The 20,913-nt window shown below is 42.4% G+C and overlaps 1 protein-coding gene across 2 annotated transcripts in view; it reads left to right on the forward strand.

The window, feature by feature from the left end:
* The first annotated feature begins 8,087 nt into the window (after positions 1-8,087).
* The window catches only part of LOC133608661 (E3 ubiquitin-protein ligase NEDD4-like), a 56,329-nt gene continuing 43,503 nt past the window's right edge, over positions 8,088-20,913 (forward strand). Inside the window, exons 1-5 of one of the 2 annotated variants that reach the window (XM_061964106.1) lie at positions 8,088-8,323; positions 12,229-12,302; positions 15,660-15,738; positions 15,827-15,865; positions 15,987-16,040. In XM_061964106.1, coding sequence (XP_061820090.1) covers positions 8,276-8,323; positions 12,229-12,302; positions 15,660-15,738; positions 15,827-15,865; positions 15,987-16,040 — 294 coding nt within the window. In that variant the 5' untranslated portion in view covers positions 8,088-8,275. The remainder of the gene's footprint in view (positions 8,324-12,228; positions 12,303-15,659; positions 15,739-15,826; positions 15,866-15,986; positions 16,041-20,913) is intronic. The other variant, XM_061964105.1, reaches the window with a different exon arrangement.

Genomic DNA, 20,913 nt, shown 5'->3' on the forward strand with positions numbered 1-20,913 from the left:
AAGCCGCAACCCCCAGCTAGGCCACCTCCACCTGCTCCAAGGCTAGCTCCACGGCTAGCACCTGTCGCAGCTCCACGGCTAGCACCTGTCGCAGCTCCACGGCTAGCTGCTCCAAGGCTAGCTCCACGGCTAGCACCTGTCGCAGCTCCACGGCTAGCACCTGTAGCTGCTCCACGGCTAGCACCTGTCGCCGCACCAAGGCTAGCACCAGCTCCTCCACGCCAAGACCAAGACCCTCCACGCCAAGACCAAGACCCTCCACTCCAAGACCAAGACCCTCCACGCCAAGACCAAGACCCTCCACGCCAAGTCCAAGACCAAGACCCTCCACGCCAAGTCCAAGACCAAGACCCTCCACGCCAAGACCCACCACGCCAAGTGCCGCCAGTCGCAGCTCCACGACGCCAAGTGCCGCCAGTCGCAGCTCCACGACGCCAAGTGCCGCCAGTCGCAGCTCCACGACGCCAAGTGCCGCCAGTCGCAGCTCCACGACACCAAGACCCGCCATGCCAAGACCAAGACCCGCCATGCCAAGACCAAGACCTGCCATGCCAAGACCAAGACCAAGCCCCACGCCAAGACCAAGACCAAGCCCCACGCCAAGACCAAGACCAAGCCCCACGCCAAGACCAAGACCCGCTGCCTGATGCGCCACGCCGAGCTTCGCCGCCTGACTCACCACGCCAAGTTTCAACGCCTGCAAAGATGACGACGCGCCTGTCTCCTCGTCGGCCACGGATATGGCCGCTACCTGGTCGCCCGCCACGCCAAGTGCGCCCACCTCCCAGTCGGCCACGGATGTGTCCCGTCCCGGGTCGCCCACCTCGCCTGCTGCAGCGGCGTTCCACTCGCCGCCGCCACATGACTATGCCTCGATGGATTCGGGGCCACTTGGGCTGGCGACCCACCGCCATGTCCCCCTTCCGCCCTCCCATGACTCTTGTTAATTTTTTTCTTGGACATCTGGGATCTGTCCGTAAGGGGGGGGTTCTGTCATGTCTGTGTAATCATGTTTTGTTTTAAGTCATGTTTTGTTTAGTTATAGGACTCTTTAGTTTCTGTCTTTTCACTCCCTTGTCTTGTTTCCATGATTACCCTATTAGTTTCACCTGTTCCACGTTTGGACTCATTGTGCACTCTTGTTTGTCACCATAGCAACCATTAGTTTTCACCTGTCACGTCACGCACCTGTTTCACGTTTTGAGTCACGCACCTGTTTTCGTTAATCATGTCTATAGTATTTAAGTTCATTCTTTTCAGTTTGTCGTTCTGACGACCTCACCACATTTATGCTCTGTCCATGCCTGGCACTTCTTCCCATGTCCGTTCTTCATGCAACTATTTTTGTCTAAGCCAAGTAAGTTTTTGTTCCATGTTTATAGTCTTTTTGTTTTTCATAGTTTGTTCTCCGCCACTGTGCGTGCTTTTCATTTGTACTTTTTTCCTATGGTCTTTTGGTTTCATAGTTTATTCTCCGCCACTGTGCGCGCTTTCATTTATTCCTTTTTTTTGTATTTATAGTCTTTAAATAAAAAATTTACTTACATTCCCGTCTCGCCCGAGCCAACTTTCCGTTGCATCCCGGAAAAGCTAACACCCAAGACCAAGTCTTGACAAAAGGACCAAATCAGTTTTATTTAAATAGTACTGTACTAATTTACAATAGAAGTTATCTCAAAGCACTTTACATGTTAATCAGGTCTAGAACCAAGCTCCTCATACATTAAAGAAAACCAAATAAACCCCACATTATCAAGCACTTGGACACAAAAAAAGGAAATATTCCATCTTAAGAAAGAAAACTGTTAGAGGCCCACAAATCAGTCAATGTTTTTGGAGGGTCACTGTCGTCAACTGACCAAAAACTGTTTTTATCATCTCATAAATATTTCTAAAGTGAGAAATTTGTTGTCAAAATTGGATCTCGAAATGATCATTCACGCGTTCATTTCGTCTCGCATTGACTATTACAATTCTCTTTTCACTCTCTTTAACAAGTGAACGCTAAAGAGACTTCAGACTGTACAAAATGCGGCTGCCAGACTTTTGACCGGTGCACCCAGAACAGCCCATATCACCCCCGTTTTATCCAGTCTTCATTGGGTTCCAGTTAAATTCCGCATTGAGTTTAAGATTTTAGTCCTGACATTCTGTGCGTTGCATGGTGGGGCCCCTCAGTACATCACTGATTTGCTATGCCCTACTCCTTAGGGTGCAGCATCCGGTCTTCAGGCCAGGGTCTTCTAAAGATCCCAAAAACTTGTTTTAAAACCCATGGAGATGTCAGGCTTGTCCCTGACAGTTTGGTCAAGTTTTAGTTTTTCCTCTGTCATTTCCTGTCAACGCTCTTATTTTGGTTCTGTTTCCTGTTTCTCCCTGAGTGCTGTGTCCCTTCAGCTGTGGCTGATTGGCACCTGGCCACACCTGGTGTCAATCAGCCAGCTGCTATTTATACCTGCCCTACCCTCCAGTCACTGCTGGATCATTGTCACTACTACCTGTCTTAACACGTGTCGTTGTAGCTCTGTCTACTTTTGTTTCACTCTGCTCATGTCCTAGTTCCTTCGTGTCACAGTAAGTGTTTTGGTTTCTTGTCCACAGTTAGCCTCTGTGCTATTTTAGTTCATTTTGTTCTCCGCCTTGTGCGCGCCTTTTGTTACTTTTTTCTTTGTTGTTTTGCCATAGTGTTGAATTAAATCATGTTTTCTTGCACAACGCCTTCCGCCTTCTCTGCATCTTGGGGTTCGTGTCCTACAAACTCTGACATAATGATCCAGCATAGTACGAACCTCGCGGAGATTTCCTTGGCGGAGAGACTAAACAAAGCTTTATCGTTGATGGCCGAATCAAAGAAAAGCTTTGCCTCTTTTTGCAATCCCTCCCACCCATCCCTGTCCTGTGTTGGTTTCTCGTGGGACGTCTTGTATCCGTCCCTTGAGGGGGGGGCTATGAGTAGCTGTGCAGCTGGGGAGGCACAGCTACTCCTCACCCCAGTGGGTCTGCAACAGACGGCGCCATCCTCTCCGGTGGGCCGGCAGACGCCACCATGCAGTCCGGTGGGCCGGCAGACGCCACCATGCAGTCCGTTGGGCCGGCAGACGCCACCATGCAGTCCGTTGGGCCGGCAGACGCCACCATGCAGTCCGGTGGGCCGGCAGACGCCACCATGCAGTCCGGTGGGCCGGCAGACGCCACCATGCAGTCCGGTGGGCCGGCAGACGCCACCATGCAGTCCGGTGGGCCGGCAGACGCCACCATGCAGTCCGGTGGGCCGGCAGACGCCACCATGCAGTCCGGTGGGCCGGCAGACGCCACCATGCAGTCCGGTGGGCCGGCAGACGCCACCATCCTCCTCTCCGGTGGGCCAGCAGCAGACGCCACCATCCTCCTCTCCGGTGGGCCAGCAGCAGACGCCACCATCCTCCTCTCCGGTGGGCCAGCAGCAGACGCCACCATCCTCCTCTCCGGTGGGCCAGCAGCAGACGCCACCATCCTCCTCTCCGGTGGGCCAGCAGCAGACGCCACCATCCTCCTCTCCGGTGGGCCAGCAGCAGACGGCGCCACCATCCTCCTCTCCGGTGGGCCAGCAGCAGAGGGCGCCACCATCCTCTTCTCCGGTGGGCCAGCAGCAGAGGGCGCCACCATCCTCTTCTCCGGTGGGCCAGCAGCAGAGGGCGCCACCATCCTCTTCTCCGGTGGGCCAGCAGCAGAGGGCGCCACCATCCTCTTCTCCGGTGGGCCAGCAGCAGAGGGCGCCACCATCCTCTTCTCCGGTGGGCCAGCAGCAGAGGGCGCCACCATCCTCCTCTCCGGTGGGCCAACAGACGCCGCCACCGCCATCCTCCCCGGTGGGCCAGCAGACGCCGCCACCGCCATCCTCCCCGGTGGGCCAGCAGAGGGCGCCACCGCCATCCTCCCCGGTGGGCCAGCAGAGGGCGCCACCGCCATCTTCTCCGGTGGGCCAGCAGAGGGCGCCACCATCGTCTCCGGTGGGTCCACCCACGCCGGCGGTCGAGCCGCCTTGCCAGCGGCGTTCAACTCGCCGTCGCCACCTAACTCTTCCCCGCTGGTTGCGGGGACACTGGTGGCCCACCTCCTTGTCCTCCCTCCACCCTCCCGTGACTTTGGACTGTTTTTTGGGGGGGGTTCCTAGAACGTCTGGTATCCGTTATAGGAAGGGGGGCTACTGTCAGGCTTGTCCCTGACAGTTTGGTCAAGTTTTAGTTTTTCCTCTGTCATTTCCTGTCAACGCTCTTATTTTGGTTCTGTTTCCTGTTTCTCCCTTAGTGCTGTGTCCCTTCAGCTGTGGCTGATTGGCACCTGGCCACACCTGGTGTCAATCAGCCAGCTGCTATTTATACCTGCCCTACCCTCCAGTCACTGCTGGATCATTGTCACTACTACCTGTCTTAACACGTGTCGTTGTAGCTCTGTCTACTTTTGTTTCACTCTGCTCATGTCCTAGTTCCTTCGTGTCACAGTAAGTGTTTTGGTTTCTTGTCCACAGTTAGCCTCTGTGCTATTTTAGTTCATTTTGTTCTCCGCCTTGTGCGCGCCTTTTGTTACTTTTTTCTTTGTTGTTTTGCCATAGTGTTGAATTAAATCATGTTTTCTTGCACAACGCCTTCCGCCTTCTCTGCATCTTGGGGTTCGTGTCCTACAAACTCTGACAGGAGACCTGGCATTCCAGGCTATAGCTCCCAGACTCTGGAACAATTTCCACCAGTCCCTCTGTGATCTTGACTGTGTTGAAACTTTTAAGAAACATTTGAAAACTTCCCTTTTTAGTAAAGCTTTTAATTAATGCACCTTTTAACTATCATTTTTAATCCACATTGTATCCTTTTTATGATGTTGCCCCTGTTGTTTTAATTGAATTGTTGTTTTACTTCACCTATGTTTTGTACAGCGCTTTGTGATTTTATCTGTGAAAAGCGCTTTATAAATAAAATGTACTTACTTACTTACTTACAAAGTTTAAATTCTGTGTAACAGAATGTAAATTATGTGGTTGTCTTTTTCTCATCTAGGTGCAAATAGCAGAGAGCTACGCTGTAAAGAGAGATGATCAATTAAGAGAGGAATGAAAAAACAATGTATAAAAACTGTATCAATGGAGTACCACCACTAAAATTTCATATCATGATTATTGCTACCAAACTGATCATGGTTAGCAATATTATTGCGATATGGTTGAATGTGCTCAAAATGTACTTGTTCCGAGGTTTGAACGTGAATGAATGTTTGTCTATGTCTGTGATTAAGGAGCAGTGTTGGGACTAACGCGTTACAAAGTAACGCGTTACTGTAAAGCCGTTACTATCGGCGGTAAATAGTAATCTAACGTGTTATTTTTTATATTCAGTAACTCAGTTACCGTTACTACGTGATGCGTTACTGCGTTATTTTGCGTTATTTTTTATGTAGTATCGGCTAGAAACTGAGAAGATCTGAGTGTTTTATTGCAGCGCTGCGGAAGAGGCGACAAGGAAGAGGCGCGCTGTCTGTGTGTATGTGTGTGTGTTGGGGGGGGGGCGTGTCTGTGTCTACTAACAAGACGTCATGGCGTACCCCGAAGCCGAGTTTCTTAAAATGGAGATATTTTCAGTACGTTTCTTTTATCGACCACAAAGAAAAGAACATTTTAGTTGAATGTAAGTTGTGTCTTGGATCAAAGATCCTATCCTCGCAATTCAAATATGCTGAAACAGCTACAAAAACAACATGCTTCGACGAAGCTAGTAAAGAGACACATACTTCACCTCCACCTCCAACAGCGGCTGGATTTTAACGAGGCACTGCATACTGAAGGTACACACACTCTGTCAATTCTCTTATATACTCTTTCATTCTAGAATTCTAGAGTATTTGATTATCACATCACTCTAAATGTTTAGACTATAAAGTTCACAAACCTAAAGAGGGATACTAGTGGGCCAGGCTAATATTTCCTTTTCTCTAAACTAAGTGGGGAAATGTGTAGAGTGTTCTGGGCTTCAGACATGATTTTATTTCAGAATTCCTTGAGATAAAAAAAACGCCTGGTTAGGCTTTATGTATGTAGTGTGCCTTTCTTGGTTTACAGCTATGTTGTTATTATGCTGTTTGTTACTTATGTATGTTATGTTGCAGCTATTTAAAATAGTTTTGTCAATTTGTTCTGGTCTGAAACAAATTGGCCCTTTGAAACATATCTTTGTCTTTGTGTGTTGTATGTAGACCACATTGCATAGCAGAGTTCAGTAATGCAAATGCATGTCAAGTTGATCAACAGATTGTATTATTCTCCAGTGCAATAACAGTACTGAAATGAAGGCTAAAAGGGCATTAAATGAGGCCTTAAAAAAATTTAAAAATATATATAAGTAACTAAATAGTTACTTTTCACAGTAACACAATACTTTTTGGTTTAAGTAACTGAGTTAGTAACTGAGTTACTTTTGAAATAAAGTAACTAGTAACTGTAACTAGTTACTGGTTTTCAGTAACTAACCCAACACTGTTAAGGAGGGTGTACCCTGGCTTTTCAAAGTTAGCTGGGACCCTGCTAACCATTTTTGGCTCCAGCTCGAGCGAGGCCCCATGACAACTTGCGGTATAGAGCAGGGTTTCCCAACCTTTTTTCCACCAGGGACCAGTTTAATGTATGCATTATTTTCACGGACTGGCTTTCCACGTGTGGCAAAAAAAAAACAGCAAAAAAATTTTGCATGAAAAATCAACTGAAGTAGTGGGAGCCCTGGGCGTGTTTCTTTGCGAAGAGATGGTCCCCGACATGTTGATGGCATATACTGTATACCAGTGTTTAACCATAGGGCCAGGGGCCCAGTGTTGGGCCGCGAGCGCCCCATAAAATATAATATGTGTTTTTCAGCTGTGGTCCGTATAGGCCGCAGCGGTACTCAGTTGTAACACTGCCACAAGTGGTGCAAAAGTGTAATGACAATATCAAAGAAGTCAGAGAAATTTCTTAAGCGCAAAACTTATGACTAAAGTTGTGAAGCTGTATTTTCATTTGCACTTTAATTTTATTTAGGTTTAAGGAACATTCATTTTGTTTTATATTAGCACAACATAATACATATCCGCCAGACCAAAGCCTAAGGTTTATTTGTTAAACTGTGATTAACACATGCTTTTATATTATTTGACAAGGTAGTGAACTGTAAGTAGATTAGATATAATTATTGAATATGATCAATATTAAGAGTAAGATTACTAACTCAAGTGTTAATATTGGAGTGGTGCCTAGGGGAGGGGGGTTTGGTGGTCGCGGGGGTGTATATTGTAGCCCGGAAGAGTTAGGGCTGCAAGGGATTCTGGGTATTTGTTCTTTTGTGTTTATGTTGTGTTACGGTGCGGATGTTCTCCCGAAATGTGTTTTTCATTCTTGTTTGGTGTGGGTTGACAGTGTGGCGCATATTTGTAACAGTGTTAAAAGTTGTTTATACGGCCACCCTCAGTGTGACCTGTATGGCTGTTGATCACGTATGTTTTGTAGTCACTTACGTGTGTCTGCAGACAGGGGCGCCGCTAGGGATTTTGGGCCCCATGAAAAGAATCTTTACAGGGCCCCCAACACAGTGTCATTATTTTTTCTGTATTATAATTTCATCATCATTAGGGGCCTCTCTGGGCCTCCCTCCATCATGGGCCCCTAGAATCCGTCTCCTTTACCCCCCTTTTCGGCGCCCCTGTCTGCAGAAGCCGCATTCAACATGTGACTGGGCCGGCATGTGTTTGTATGGTGAAAAAGCGGACGCTAAAGGCAGTGCCATCACGGCACGCCCTCAATATTGTTGTCCGGGTGAAAATCGGGAGAACGGTTGCCCCGGGAGATTTTCGGGAGGGGCACTGAAATTCGGGAGTCTCTCGGGAGGGTTGGCAAGTATGATTCCAGTACTGGTCCCCGGACCAGTGGTTGGGGACCACTGGTATAGAACATGTATGAATGGAACACTAGCAAAGTGCACATAATTAATCTGAAAGATGTATAGAGATGGCCTCGGTGCTTTTTTCCCAATGGAATGAAAGGAGGACGTCATAGAGGAGAAGGCGGAGGCAGAGAAAGAGGGAGGCGGAGAGAACGCATAGAGGGAGTGACCGCCGTGTCGCAGTTTACTCGCCTTCAAAATTCAAGCGCAACCAGCGTAAACATACGGAAGAAACATAACGCCAGTGCAAGTTCCGTCTACAAAGCGCGGGAGAGTACTGCTAGCACAACAAGGGTCATTTACCTGTTCTCTTCCTTCGGGAGGCGAAAGGTTTGGACAGCATGGCAACAATATCTTTACAGATCCGAGGACTTCCGACAGAAAACGAGGTAGATACCGCTGACATGTTCACGTGACCTGATCTCCAGCTAGCTTGCTAGCAAGTTACTGCTGAAGTTAGAATTAGCTACTTTTTCACGAACTTGATATCGTGTGTTGTATGCGAACTTGCCACGAATGGTTGCATATTGTTGACTTAACAAGTTGACATAACTTTAGCTGAAAAATAGGACTTGCAGTTTTAGACAGTCTCTCGGGGTAGGGACCTGAAGTCCTGAGATATCTGACGTACAACGTCTTGAAGAGCCAAAGGCTACTTCCTGTTTCTGGTCTCGCGCACACAATCACATGCATGCACGTACACACTCTTGCATGCCAATGCTGCCCGTTTATAACAATATCAGAACAGAGGTTGATTGCGAAATGTAATGATTCCCAAACATGATACGGGGGCGCCACGTCGTGTACTTGCAAAGAGTGCACATGACACAAATGACTCACTACTTTTGGCATATGGTACTTTACCTGCGCCAATGAAAAGGTAAGTGGACTTCTAAAAAGTGTGTGTGCTGATTTTTCCTTTCTTGACGATTTTTTAAAATTATAATCGGAAATATGTTTAATTGTATAAGAATAAATGTAACATTAGGGCTGCAACAACTAATCGATTAAAACTGATTATAAAAATAGTTGGCGATTAATTTAGTCATCGATTCGTTGGAGCTATGCGCATGCGCAGAGGCATTTAAAAAACTTTTTTTTATAAACTGCAACATGTACAAACAGCTGAGAAACAATAATCAAAATAAGTATGGTGCCAGTATGCTGTTTTTTTTAAATAAAATACTGGAAAGGATAGAAATGTAGTTTGTCCCTTTTATCCGATTATTAATCAATTAATCGAAGTAATAATCAACAGATTAATCGATTATCAAATTAATCGTTAGTTGCAGCCCTAAAATAAATATTTACAAAATGTAAAACATCTTCTTAGACTTTTCAAATAACATTCATTCCAGTTGTGCACAGTCAAACCCCTGACGTTTTCTGGCTTCCCCATCTGACTTTTGCATCTCATTTCAAATTCAACAAGAGCTGTTTTAGCTTTTGATAACAAGTTTATGCATGTCATTTTTAAAATAGAATACATCGTTTTATGATTGACTAACAGTTGAATGGTTTGGTTTACCACTGATTGTGCCTTCGGACATGGAAACTGTACAAATGTGTATGTGCCTGCAAATATAAATCCACGCCCATAAAATACATCACATACAAGACACATAAACATCCTATTTACTGTTATTATTTAATAACTTAATAAAAACTCATGCACCACCCTTACATTTGTCAAAATATAATTTATGTTATTTTTATTTATTTGGATCCCATCAGCTGCAGCAAAAGCTGCTGCTATTCTTCCTAGCCTCCAAAAAAAATACACAGTTACACAGATAAAATAACAATCGTTTTACAATTCAATACAATTACAATACAATCATAACACTTCTCAGAAGTACGTAATAAGTAATAATTGGGGAAAAAATGGATGGATGGATGGATGGATACCCAAAAAATGTGTCAATTAATTTGTATTATAAGATAAAAAAAATAAGATAATATAAAATATAATTGAAATTATCATAATGACATACAATAATAATGAAAAAGGTAATATCTGCACTTTGGAGTAGCATGTAATAGCATATTTAGGTTTTCAATTAATGTAAAATTAGGTTGATTGGCAACACTAAATTGGCCCTAGTCTCTGAATGCGAGTGTGAATGTTGTTTGTCTATCTGTGTTGGCACTGTGATGAGGTGGTGACTTGTCCAGGGTGTACCCCGCCTCACGCCCGAATGCAGCTGAGATAGGCACAAGCACCCCCCACGACCCCGAGCGGGACAAGCGGTAGAAAATTGTTGGATGGATGGATACTGTATATGCAGGAAACTGTCGGGCTTGTATCCATATTGCAAAAGTAAAACATGTCTGGTTATTAGGGGTGTAATGATTCATTTTAGCAACGATTCAATTCAGAATTTGTGGTTTCCGATACGATTCAGGGACTGTGTTTTTTGGGTTGTTTTTTTTTAGAACGATACGATCCGAAACAATTGAAATCGATTCAGTATATTTTTAGCAAAAGAAATCAGCCATTGTGACTGTGAAGTAAATACTAGATATTGGAGACTGCAGGGGAAGTTTCTTAAATTCCTGTTATTTCTTGTAAGTTAATTATGTATAAATGAATTATGGATACAAACAAGCAAGTAAACAACAACTAATAGCTAAAGGATTCACATCTTATTTGAATAGAGTGCAACCAACACTTTAGATTGAATTAACAAGGGGAAACATTTACTGCTCTAGATTTCAACATTTAATACATTTTCCCAAAAAAATAACAGTAAACAACATTTTAACAGTAGATTTACCTGCTACTTCTGATATATGTAATACAATATTAATATAAAAAATAAAGTACAACCAACATCTTTTGGGTTGATTTACCAGTAGGTTTACCTGCTACTTTTACTGTTGGTTTTTTTTACATAGAAATAACACAAATACAAAATACATTAATATAAAAAAGTATGTGGTCCCAAATATTTTCAGGTTAAATGAGAATTGGTTTGACCTGCTACTACTCTCATTTTAATAAACCGCTGCCGTAGCAGAGAAAAGTTAAAACAAACGCTACAACACAATAACATAAATTCATAACACAAAAACTATAAGCCAAAACACAACAAAATAAAGACGAAACGGAAGTGACAGCGGACAAGTTTTGGCTACTCAACGACTTCCTGAGATGGAAAGGTGAAAACGATGTAATGAACAAAGTTGGAAAAGTAAGTGAGGTGTGACCACTTTTTTATCAAGATAAAAATGTTTCACTTTTTTAATAATACGAATCTACTATGTTTGTCGTAACTTGCTATGATGTCACTTGTCGTGTCCGTTGCGTCCTTTGTGGTTTAAAGTTGTGCTCCACCTGTAAATTATTGTGTTGTGGCGTTTGTATTTATTGTGGCTTTTGCAATCGTGCTGTAGCGAAAAGTTGTTGTTTTAATTTATGATATTGTCTTGTTGCTTTTGCAATTTGTTGTGACCTTTCACAGCCACCGTAGCTATCCAACATTCTTGTTTTGTAGACTAATGGCGATGATGCCATAGATGAACAGACAGAAATACATAACGTTTACATCCTTATCATTGAAAGTGTTAAACTTCATATAAAGTTGGACGATCTTAAATACAATGTTTTGCTTTTTCTACTCTTGGTACAATTGATGGATTTCCTTTTAAAACAATGTTGGATCAAAACCTATCTTTCAGAAGGCAAAATTGCCATGCAAAAATGGATGTAGTTGAATCTAAGGAATATGAATCAATACTCGTTACACCCCTACTGGTTATGTACATCCAAGCAAAATAATACATTTTAATGTCGGGTCTAAGACGTTTTGGTGGCAAAGTCATTCCTGAATGAAGATAATAATCATTATTGAAGTCCAATAACTACTATACTTAAAAATTGCCAACGTTTTTTACTTATCCTTAACGGCTTTAAATGTATTTGTATTTGTACAATTCTGTTTGTCTGAAAACTTTAGAATATGAAAATATGCCGCAGTATTTTATTTTAAGGTTATTACTATTAAAATAAAATTTGTAGGTGTGTTACCTCACTTTTTGGGAGCCCCAACTGTCAAAATATTAGAAAAAAAATATTTAAATGTAGTGATTTTCTTTTTACATTAATCAATTTTAAAGAGTAATGTTAACCATGGCTTGAGTTGATTACGTGACTTAAACATGTAATAATGCACTTGGACACACAAATATACTTGTCAGATATACTTGTCATGTCATTGATCCACCTCTGTCTTTTAATTGAATTCATATATCACATTTACAATTCTATTGTGTTTTTCTGTATTTTTTACAGAGTGAATGCGGAATCCTGAAAGTGAAAGTTATTGCTGGGATCAAGCTGGCTAAAAAGGATATACTAGGAGCAAGGTAATTCTCTTTGGTGTATTTCCTATCATTACTGGATATGTACAATAGTCCCATAAAGACACATCATTTGTGTGGAAAAAGATTACACTTGTATTACGGTTATCATAACCAAAATGATCACATTTATCACTATAATTGTGGAATTTTTGAATGTGCTCAAAAAATATTTAGCACACACTGAAATCTTTTGACCAAGTAATTCTTGTTTTTTTAAATCAATAAAATAAATGGACACACTGTTAGACGAATTTGGGGCGGCGTGGCTCGGTTGGTAAAGCGACCGTGCCAGCAACTTGAGGGTTGCATGTTTGATTCCCGCTTCCGACATCCTAGTCACTGCCATTGTGTCCTTGGGCAAGACACTTTACCCACCTGCACCCAGTACCACCCATACTGGTTTAAATGTAGCTTGAAGATGTAGATAATGGGTTTCACTATGTGAAGCGCTTTTAGTCTCTACAGAAAAAAGCGCAATGTAAATATAATTTACTTCAATACTTTGCATGATTTGTGTATCTTATGCTTCACTGATCGTTTTAATCTTCATATTTTATCTGTTTTAATGTCTAAGCTTTTATTTTTTTAAATATTAGTTTGTACTGTAGCAATTTAATATTTATTGAAATAAAAAGTGTGTAACAAATAAAATTAATTAATATTAATGTTTATTATTTCTGTAGGGCATTTTGGTGTCCTACTCTGTTCAGCAGTCCTTGAGTGCACCATAAAATCACTTCCTTCTCATATACCCCTGAGTAATAAACGATCAGATTGAGGTATGTTGTTTCTTAACGGGGAAACACGGTAATGTTTCTTGTTTTCATGTTAGTATTTAAGTTGCCGATCTGGCGCCAGTCAGTCCTTGAGTTTATCAAAGTGCAGTTGTCAATCACGGTTCTTTTGATAATTTTAATTTAAACCGGCCGGGAGTTTTAACGCAGTTATCCTTAGTAGCGTTTATCATTTTATCCCTAATAGCTGGCATTAGTTGCTAAACTTTGTTAACTTGCTATCATTAGCTGACCACACGCAAAGCTAGTGTGCCTGCCGCATGTGTGTTACGTAGTTTTTAGTTTGTCATTAAGTAGGGATGTCCGATAATGGCTTTTTTGCCGATATCCGATATTCCGATATTGTCCAACTCTTAATTACCGATACCGATATCAACCGATACCGATATGTATAGTCGTGGAATTAACACATTATTATGCCTAATTTGGACAACCAGGTATGGTGAAGATAAGGTAATTTTTAGAAAAATTAATAAAATAAAATAAGATTCTGTTCATAACCTTAATGGACAGAATTTGTAGGCACAGTCAGGGCGTTGAGGGGATCTGGTTTGGTGGCTGCAGGATTAGGTCTCTGCTTTTTGCAGATGATGTGGTCCTGATGGCTTCATCTGGCCAAGATCTTCAGCTCTCACTGGATCGGTTCGCAGCCGAGTGTGAAGCGACTGGGATGGGAATCAGCACCTCCGAGTCCATGGTTCTCGCCCGGAAAAAGGTGGAGTGCCATATCCGGGTTGGGGAGGAGATCTTGCCCCAAGTGGAGGAGTTCAAGTACCTCGGAGTCTTGTTCATGAGTGAGGGAAAAGTGGATCGTGAGATCGACAGGCGGATCGGTGCGGCGTCTTCAGTAATGCGGACGCTGTATCGATCTGTTGTGGTGAAGAAGTAGCTGAGCCGGGAGGCAAAGCTCTCGATTTACCGGTCGATCTACGTTCCCATCCTCACTTATGGTCATGAGCTTTGGGTCATGACCGAAATGACAAGATCACGGGTACAAGCGGCCGAAATGAGTTTCCTCCGCCGGGTGGCGGGGCTCTCCCTTAGAGATAGGGTGAGAAGCTCTGTCATCCGGGGGGAGCTCAAAGTAAAGCCGCTGCTCCTCCACATCGAGAGGAGCCAGATGAGGTGGTTCGGGCATCTGGTCAGGATGCCACCCAAACGCCTCCCTAGTCCGACTGGTAGGAGGCCACGGGGAAGACCCAGGACACGTTGGGAAGACTATATTTCCCGGCTGGCCTGGGAACGCCTCGGGATCCCCCGGGAGGAGCTGGACGAAGTGGCTGGGGAGAGGGAAGTCTGGGCTTCTCTGCTTAGGCTGCTGCCCCCGCGACCCGACCTCGGATAAGCGGAAGAAGATAGATGGATGGATAAATAAATTAAAAACATTTTCTTGAATAAAAAAGAAAGTTAAACAATATAAAAACAGTTGCATAAAAACTAGTAATTAATGAAAATGAGTAAAATTAACTGTTAAAGCTTAGTACTATTAGTGGACCAGCAGCACGCACAATCATGTGTGCTTACGGACTGTATCCCTTGCAGACTGTATTGATATATATTGATATATAATGTAGGAACCAGAATATTAATAACAGAAAGAAACAACCCTTTTGTGTGAATGAGTGTAAATTGGGGAGGGAGGTTTTTTTGGGTTGGTGCACTAATTGTAAGTGTATCTTGTGTTTTTTATGTTGATTTAATAAAAAAAATTTTTTTAAATGATACCGATAATAAAAAAACGATACCGATAATTTCCGATATTACATTCTAAAGCATTTATCGGCCGATAGTATCGAACATCTCTATCATTAAGTGCTAAAAGCCAGTAGAGGACGGAGTACAATACTTAAAACATATTAGAAAGTGAGTGCCCTCTACGCATCCACGTAAAGTTTGCAAACAGCCCCTTTTAATTAAATCATTTTGTTGAATATAGGAAAGTTGGTATTACATATTTTCTCTTAAAGCTCTCTGACATTTGAAACGGACGTTCGCAAATAAGGCGTATGTACTACACTTTTGTCCGCATACCCGTTAAATTTACCCCGCCCCAATGAGCACTCCTTCAATGAATCAGCAAGCAGTGCTCTCTAATTTCACCGTCTCAAAGAATCCTCGCGGTTACTAACGCCTCATCCCTTGTGTTTACCAATCAGCGCTTCCCACCATATCCATGTGAGTTCGTCGTGGCTCCAACCACCGCAAAGCCTGGCTCAAAATGGCGCCCAATCTACATATAGTGGCCACCTGTCTATAGTGGTTGCTATAGACATGTTTGACATTAGTCTTATAATTGGCAAAATGAGAGGCTAAAATGATATGACGAAATGGGATTTAATATGTGTCAAATTGCCCCAAAGTGTTACGAAATTACATTTACAGCACGTTTTGAGTGAAGCTTAAAATAGCGAAGCCATAACTATTATGATAATGTGACTTTGGTCAGCAGAACTTGATAGATTTCATCATTGGCAACCGTTAATGAGCACTTATACAGAACTATCCTTTGCAAATGGATAATGACTTCATTACCCCATTTTACATATATTTCATTGTTCTTTTGCAGTGATCCGTATACAAAACTGTCCCTGTATGATCCTCGAAGTGGAGCTATAGCAAGTGTCCAGACTAAAACCGTTAAAAAGGTGCCAGAAAACACGCACATTTGCCACTGTATTTTTTAAATGTGCTCTTGTCAATCTAATTTTTTTCGCTTTTCTCACGTCTCCCAAGTCTTTGGATCCAAAATGGAATGAAGAATTCTATTTTAGAGTAAGTAGAAATGTGTGCTTCAACCATGAAATACTTGAGTTTGAACCTTTAGCCTAACTGAATGTGTATCATTGCTGCAAACAGTAAATCATTATGGTTTAAGGTATTCTTTATATTTTAGGTGCATCCCACAAAGCACCGCCTCCTGCTGGAAGTGTTTGATGAGAACCGCCTGGTAAGTGATTCATATTGTTGCAGCTTGCAACTCTAAAATAGTTGAGCGCTTGGCTCTGGAATATTGCACAATGTGTGCTGCTTTGTACGCGCCTGGGTGTGTTTGTGCGTGTGTATCGTAGTGATGTTCGAACTGAAAATCTCGTGCTGAGAGAGTCGTACATTTAAACATACAGTTCTCTTACACAGAGCCTTAACCTTAATTACATACTAGGTTGTTTAGGTTCATTATCACATCATCTATAATACTGTGCTGAAATTATGTGGGCAGGCTGGCCATTGTAAGACAAGCTGATGTCAAAAACTGCGGACAATTGAAAAAGATATAAATCAATGTTAACAACCTCAATGCAGCAGAAAAGTACTGTATACCTCATTCGATAGTTACGCTGCTGCCAGCTACAAAGCATTGAGCATAATAGACATGTTCGAAAGGTTTTACAGACAGGATCGTTTTACATAGTGTACAACATCAATCTGTACTTGCCCTCAACCATAAAATGCTTTTGCTCTATGCAAATGAATGTAAGGAATATGTTTTCTTTAGACGAATGACCCCTTTGCAAGGTTAAATTAGGTTTGACTGCCTGTGGAAGTTTAAGTGGCCCTTATTTTGCCACAATGTACAATATATTGTTTGGCAACTGGGATACCTTATTATTCAGTGCTGTACAGTAAATAGGGGCAAATCTGGCTGTTTGAAACACACACACACTGCCTTCAGGCATGGAGAAAAATGAAAAGGATTCTTGTAACACATGGGCTGGTGTTGAATTCAGGTTATAGTGATGTTTTGTGAAGGGTTGTTTACTGTAGTTTAATAGTTCTGTCATGAAAAGCATGCATGTGGCTTTTCTCTTCTGCAGCTGTTTGTGATAGAAGGCTATATTAGACTGGGCCAGTCAATCCTGTCTATAGCGACCATTAGTCTCTGCATTTGACCCATCACCCTTGATCACCCCCTGAGAGGTGAGGGGAGCAGTGGGCAGCAGCGGTGGCCGCGCCCGGGATTCAACCCCTAATTCTAATCCTTGATGCTGAGTGTCAAGCAGGGAGGTAATGGGTCCCATTTTTATAGTCTTTGGTATGACTCGGCCGGGGTTTGAACTCACGACCTACCGAGCTCAGGGCGGACACTCTAACCACAACTCAGCAGCTAATACACAAAGCTTCTAATTTTACCGGATGTTGCAGCAATTTTGCACAGATGCGGTAGAGCGGGACAGGAACTACAAGACATAAACAAAATCAATCCGGTTGGTAAGGATGTAACGATAAACGGTATTAATGATAACCGCGGTAAACCTTCTGCCGGTTAGTAATGCCGTTTTAAATTCAAATTACCGAAAAATCGCGATTGATAGCCGCACTTTTATAAACCCACGGACCAACTAGCACTAACTAGCTCGCGAGCTATCTTAAATGCTAACATGAATATAAGACTCATTAACATCTTTTCACATTAATAAAATGACATACCACTAGCTAGACTTGTATAAACAATTGTGCACATAAAACCCACAGGCAGTGCTCTCTTAGAAAAGAGTGGTCGATCTATACTCAGAGGAGTATGACATGTAGTTTTTTTTTTACAAATTTATTAACAAATACAAAGCTGTCTACAACAGGTAGTGTCACATAAACCGGATGTGAAGCAAAGTGAGCACTCAATTTGCTTTTATCAATAAATAAACAACGTTCTTAAACGCTGACAAATTAAAATAGAAAAAAACCTTAAGAATCCAGAACAATATTTAGTGTTTCTTCTGCCAGTAAAGTAAATTGTGTGTCAATTTATTATCGTTATTATTCAAAATAAAACTTGTGTGCATAAATATGTTATGAGCACATTCAACAATACAGCGATACTAATGAAAACAATGATAATTTTGGTCACATTAATCGTGATAGGAAATATCGTTACATCCCTACCGGTTGATTTTCAGGGAAATGATGCCCATGGTAAAAGCACAAAAATCAGGAACAAAAAACAAATCCAAGAAAGTCCAACCCTCTTCTCCTTCTCCAGTTGGATATCTGGCTGTTTGTTGTTGAATTCATCTTATATAATACTGTTTTGGTAACTACATTACCCAGAAGTCTTAGCAGTAGAACAAAAACGAAAGTAGAGACAATAGTACTTGGTGGAGATATGAGCAAGTATATTGTTGTGCTGAGTTATAATTAAATAGTTGCTGAAAGCGGGTATTCCTGAAATTTTGAAACAAGCAACAGACAAAACACATACAAATTGTCTCGTGTGAATGCATGCTATTTCACTACAAGGACTTGTCAGTGACGTCACTCCTGCTGTCTGGCTGCGTCGGAGCTAGTTTGCACGTATGGAAAAAGGAGCGCGAAGCACAGCCTATATATCTGGTTGATATACTGAACCTCAAATTACTGCTGTTTAATTATAAAATTCTCACCATTCTTTTAAGACCAATTTAAGCACTGTAGTCATCATAACCCCGTTTCCATATGAGTTGGGAAATTGTGTTAGATGTAAATATAAACGGAATACAATGATTTGCAAATCATTTTCAACCCATATTCAGTTGAATATGCTACAAAGACAACATATTTGATGTTCAAACTGATAAACTTTTTTTTTTTTGCAAACAATCATTAACTTTAGAATTTGATGCCAGCAACACGTGACAAAGAAGTTGGGAAAGGTGGCAATAAATACTGATTAAGTTGAGGAATGCTCATCAAACACTTATTTGGAACATCCCACAGGTGTGCAGGCTAATTGGGAACAGGTGGGTGTCATGATTGGGTATAAAAACAGCTTCCCAAAAAATGCTCAGTCTTTCGCAAGAAAGGATGGGGCGAGGTACACCCCTTTGTCCACAACTGCGTGAGAAAATAGTCAAACAGTTTGAGAACAACGTTTCTCAAAATGCAATTGCAAGAAATTTTGGGATTTCAACATCTACGGTCCATAATATCATCAAAAGGTTTAGAGAATCTGGAGAAATCACTCCACGTAAGCGGCATGGCCGGAAACCAACATTGAATGACAGTGACCTTTGATCCCTCAGACGGCACTGTATCAAAAACCGACATCAATCTCTAAAGGATATCACCACATGGGCTCAGGAACACTTCAGAAAACCACTGTCACTAAATACAGTTCGTCGCTACATCTGTAAGTGCAAGTTAAAGCTCCACTATGCAAAGCGAAAGCCATTTATAAACTAGACTGATGCAAAATGGAAAAGTGTTCTGTGGTCTGACGAGTCCACATTTCAAATTGTTTTTGGAAATATTCGACATCGTGTCATCCGGACCAAAGGGGAAGCGAACCATCCAGACTGTTATCGACGCAAAGTTCAAAAGCCAGCATCTGTGATGGTATGGGGGTGCATTAGTGCCCAAGGCATGGGTAACTTACACATCTGTGAAGGCACCAATAATCCTGAAAGGTACATACAGGTTTTGGAACAACATATGCTGCCATCTGAGCGCCGTCTTTTTAATGGACGCCCCTGCCATTTCTGCAAGACAATACCAAGCCACATTCAGCACGTGTTACAACAGCGTGGCTTCGTAAAGAAAGAGTGCGGGTACTTTCCTGGCCCGCCTGCAGTCCAGACCTGTCTCCCATCAAAAATGTGTGGCGCATAAAGAAAGCGTAAAATACGACAGCGGAGACCCTGGACTGTTGAACGACTGAAGCTCTACATAAAACAAGAATGGGAAATAATTCCACTTTCAAAGCTTCAACAATTAGTTTCCTCAGTTCCCAATCGTTTATTGAGTGTTGTTAAAAGAAAAGGTGATGTAACACAGTGGTGAACATGCCCTTTCCCAACTACTTTGGCACGTGTTGCAGCCATGAAATTCTAAGTTAATTATTATTTGAAAAAAAAAATAAAGTTTATGAGTTTGAACATCAAATATCTTGTCTTTGTAGTGCATTCAATTGAATATGGGTTGAAAAGGATTTGCAAATCATTGTATTCCGTTTATATTTACATCCAACACAATTTCCCAACTCATATGGAAACGGGGTTTGTATACCGTATTTTCCGCACTATAAGGCGCACCGGATTATTAGCCGCACCTTCAATGAATTACATATTTCATAACTTTGTCCACCAATAAGCCGCCCCGGATTATAAGCCGCGCCTACGCTGCGCTAAAGGGAATGTCAAAAAAACAGTCAGATAGTTCAGTCAAACTTTAATAATATATTGAAAACCAGCGTTCTAACAACTCTGTCCCAAAATGTACGCAAATGTGCAATCACAAACATAGTAAAATTCAAAATGGTGTAGAGCAATAGCAACATAATGTTGCTCGAACGTTAATGTCACAACACACAAAATAAACATAGCGCTCACCTTCTGAAGTTATTCTTCATTCGTAAATCCTTCGAATTCTTCGTCTTCGGTGTCCGAATTGAAAAGTTGCGCAAGCGTGGTATCCAAAATGGCCGGTTCCGTCTCGTCGAAGTCATCGGAGTCAGTGTCGCTGTTGTTCTGTGAATCCTGCCTTCCGGAAAGCTCGGACCACAGTTGTGACCGAAATATCTGCCCAGGCATTTACGATCCACTGGCAAATGTTGGCGTATGTCGTCCGGCGCTGTCTGCCCGTCTTAGTGAAGGTGTGTTCGCCTTCGGAGCTGTGTGAAAAAAGCCACCCGGCCTCTTCGCGTAAACTTCCCTTAACCACTCGCTCATCTTTTCTTCATCCATCCATCCCTTCGAGTTAGCTTTTATGATGACGCCGGCTGGAAAGGTCTCTTTTGGCAAGGTCTTCCTTTTGAATATCACCATGGGTGGAAGTTAGCATGGCAAGCTAGAACCACAGTGAAGGATGACTTCTCATTCCCTGTGGTGCGAATATTCACCGTACGTGCTCCC

This window comes from Nerophis lumbriciformis, linkage group LG06 (assembly GCF_033978685.3).
Source record: "Nerophis lumbriciformis linkage group LG06, RoL_Nlum_v2.1, whole genome shotgun sequence".
Lineage (NCBI taxonomy): Eukaryota > Metazoa > Chordata > Actinopteri > Syngnathiformes > Syngnathidae > Nerophis > Nerophis lumbriciformis.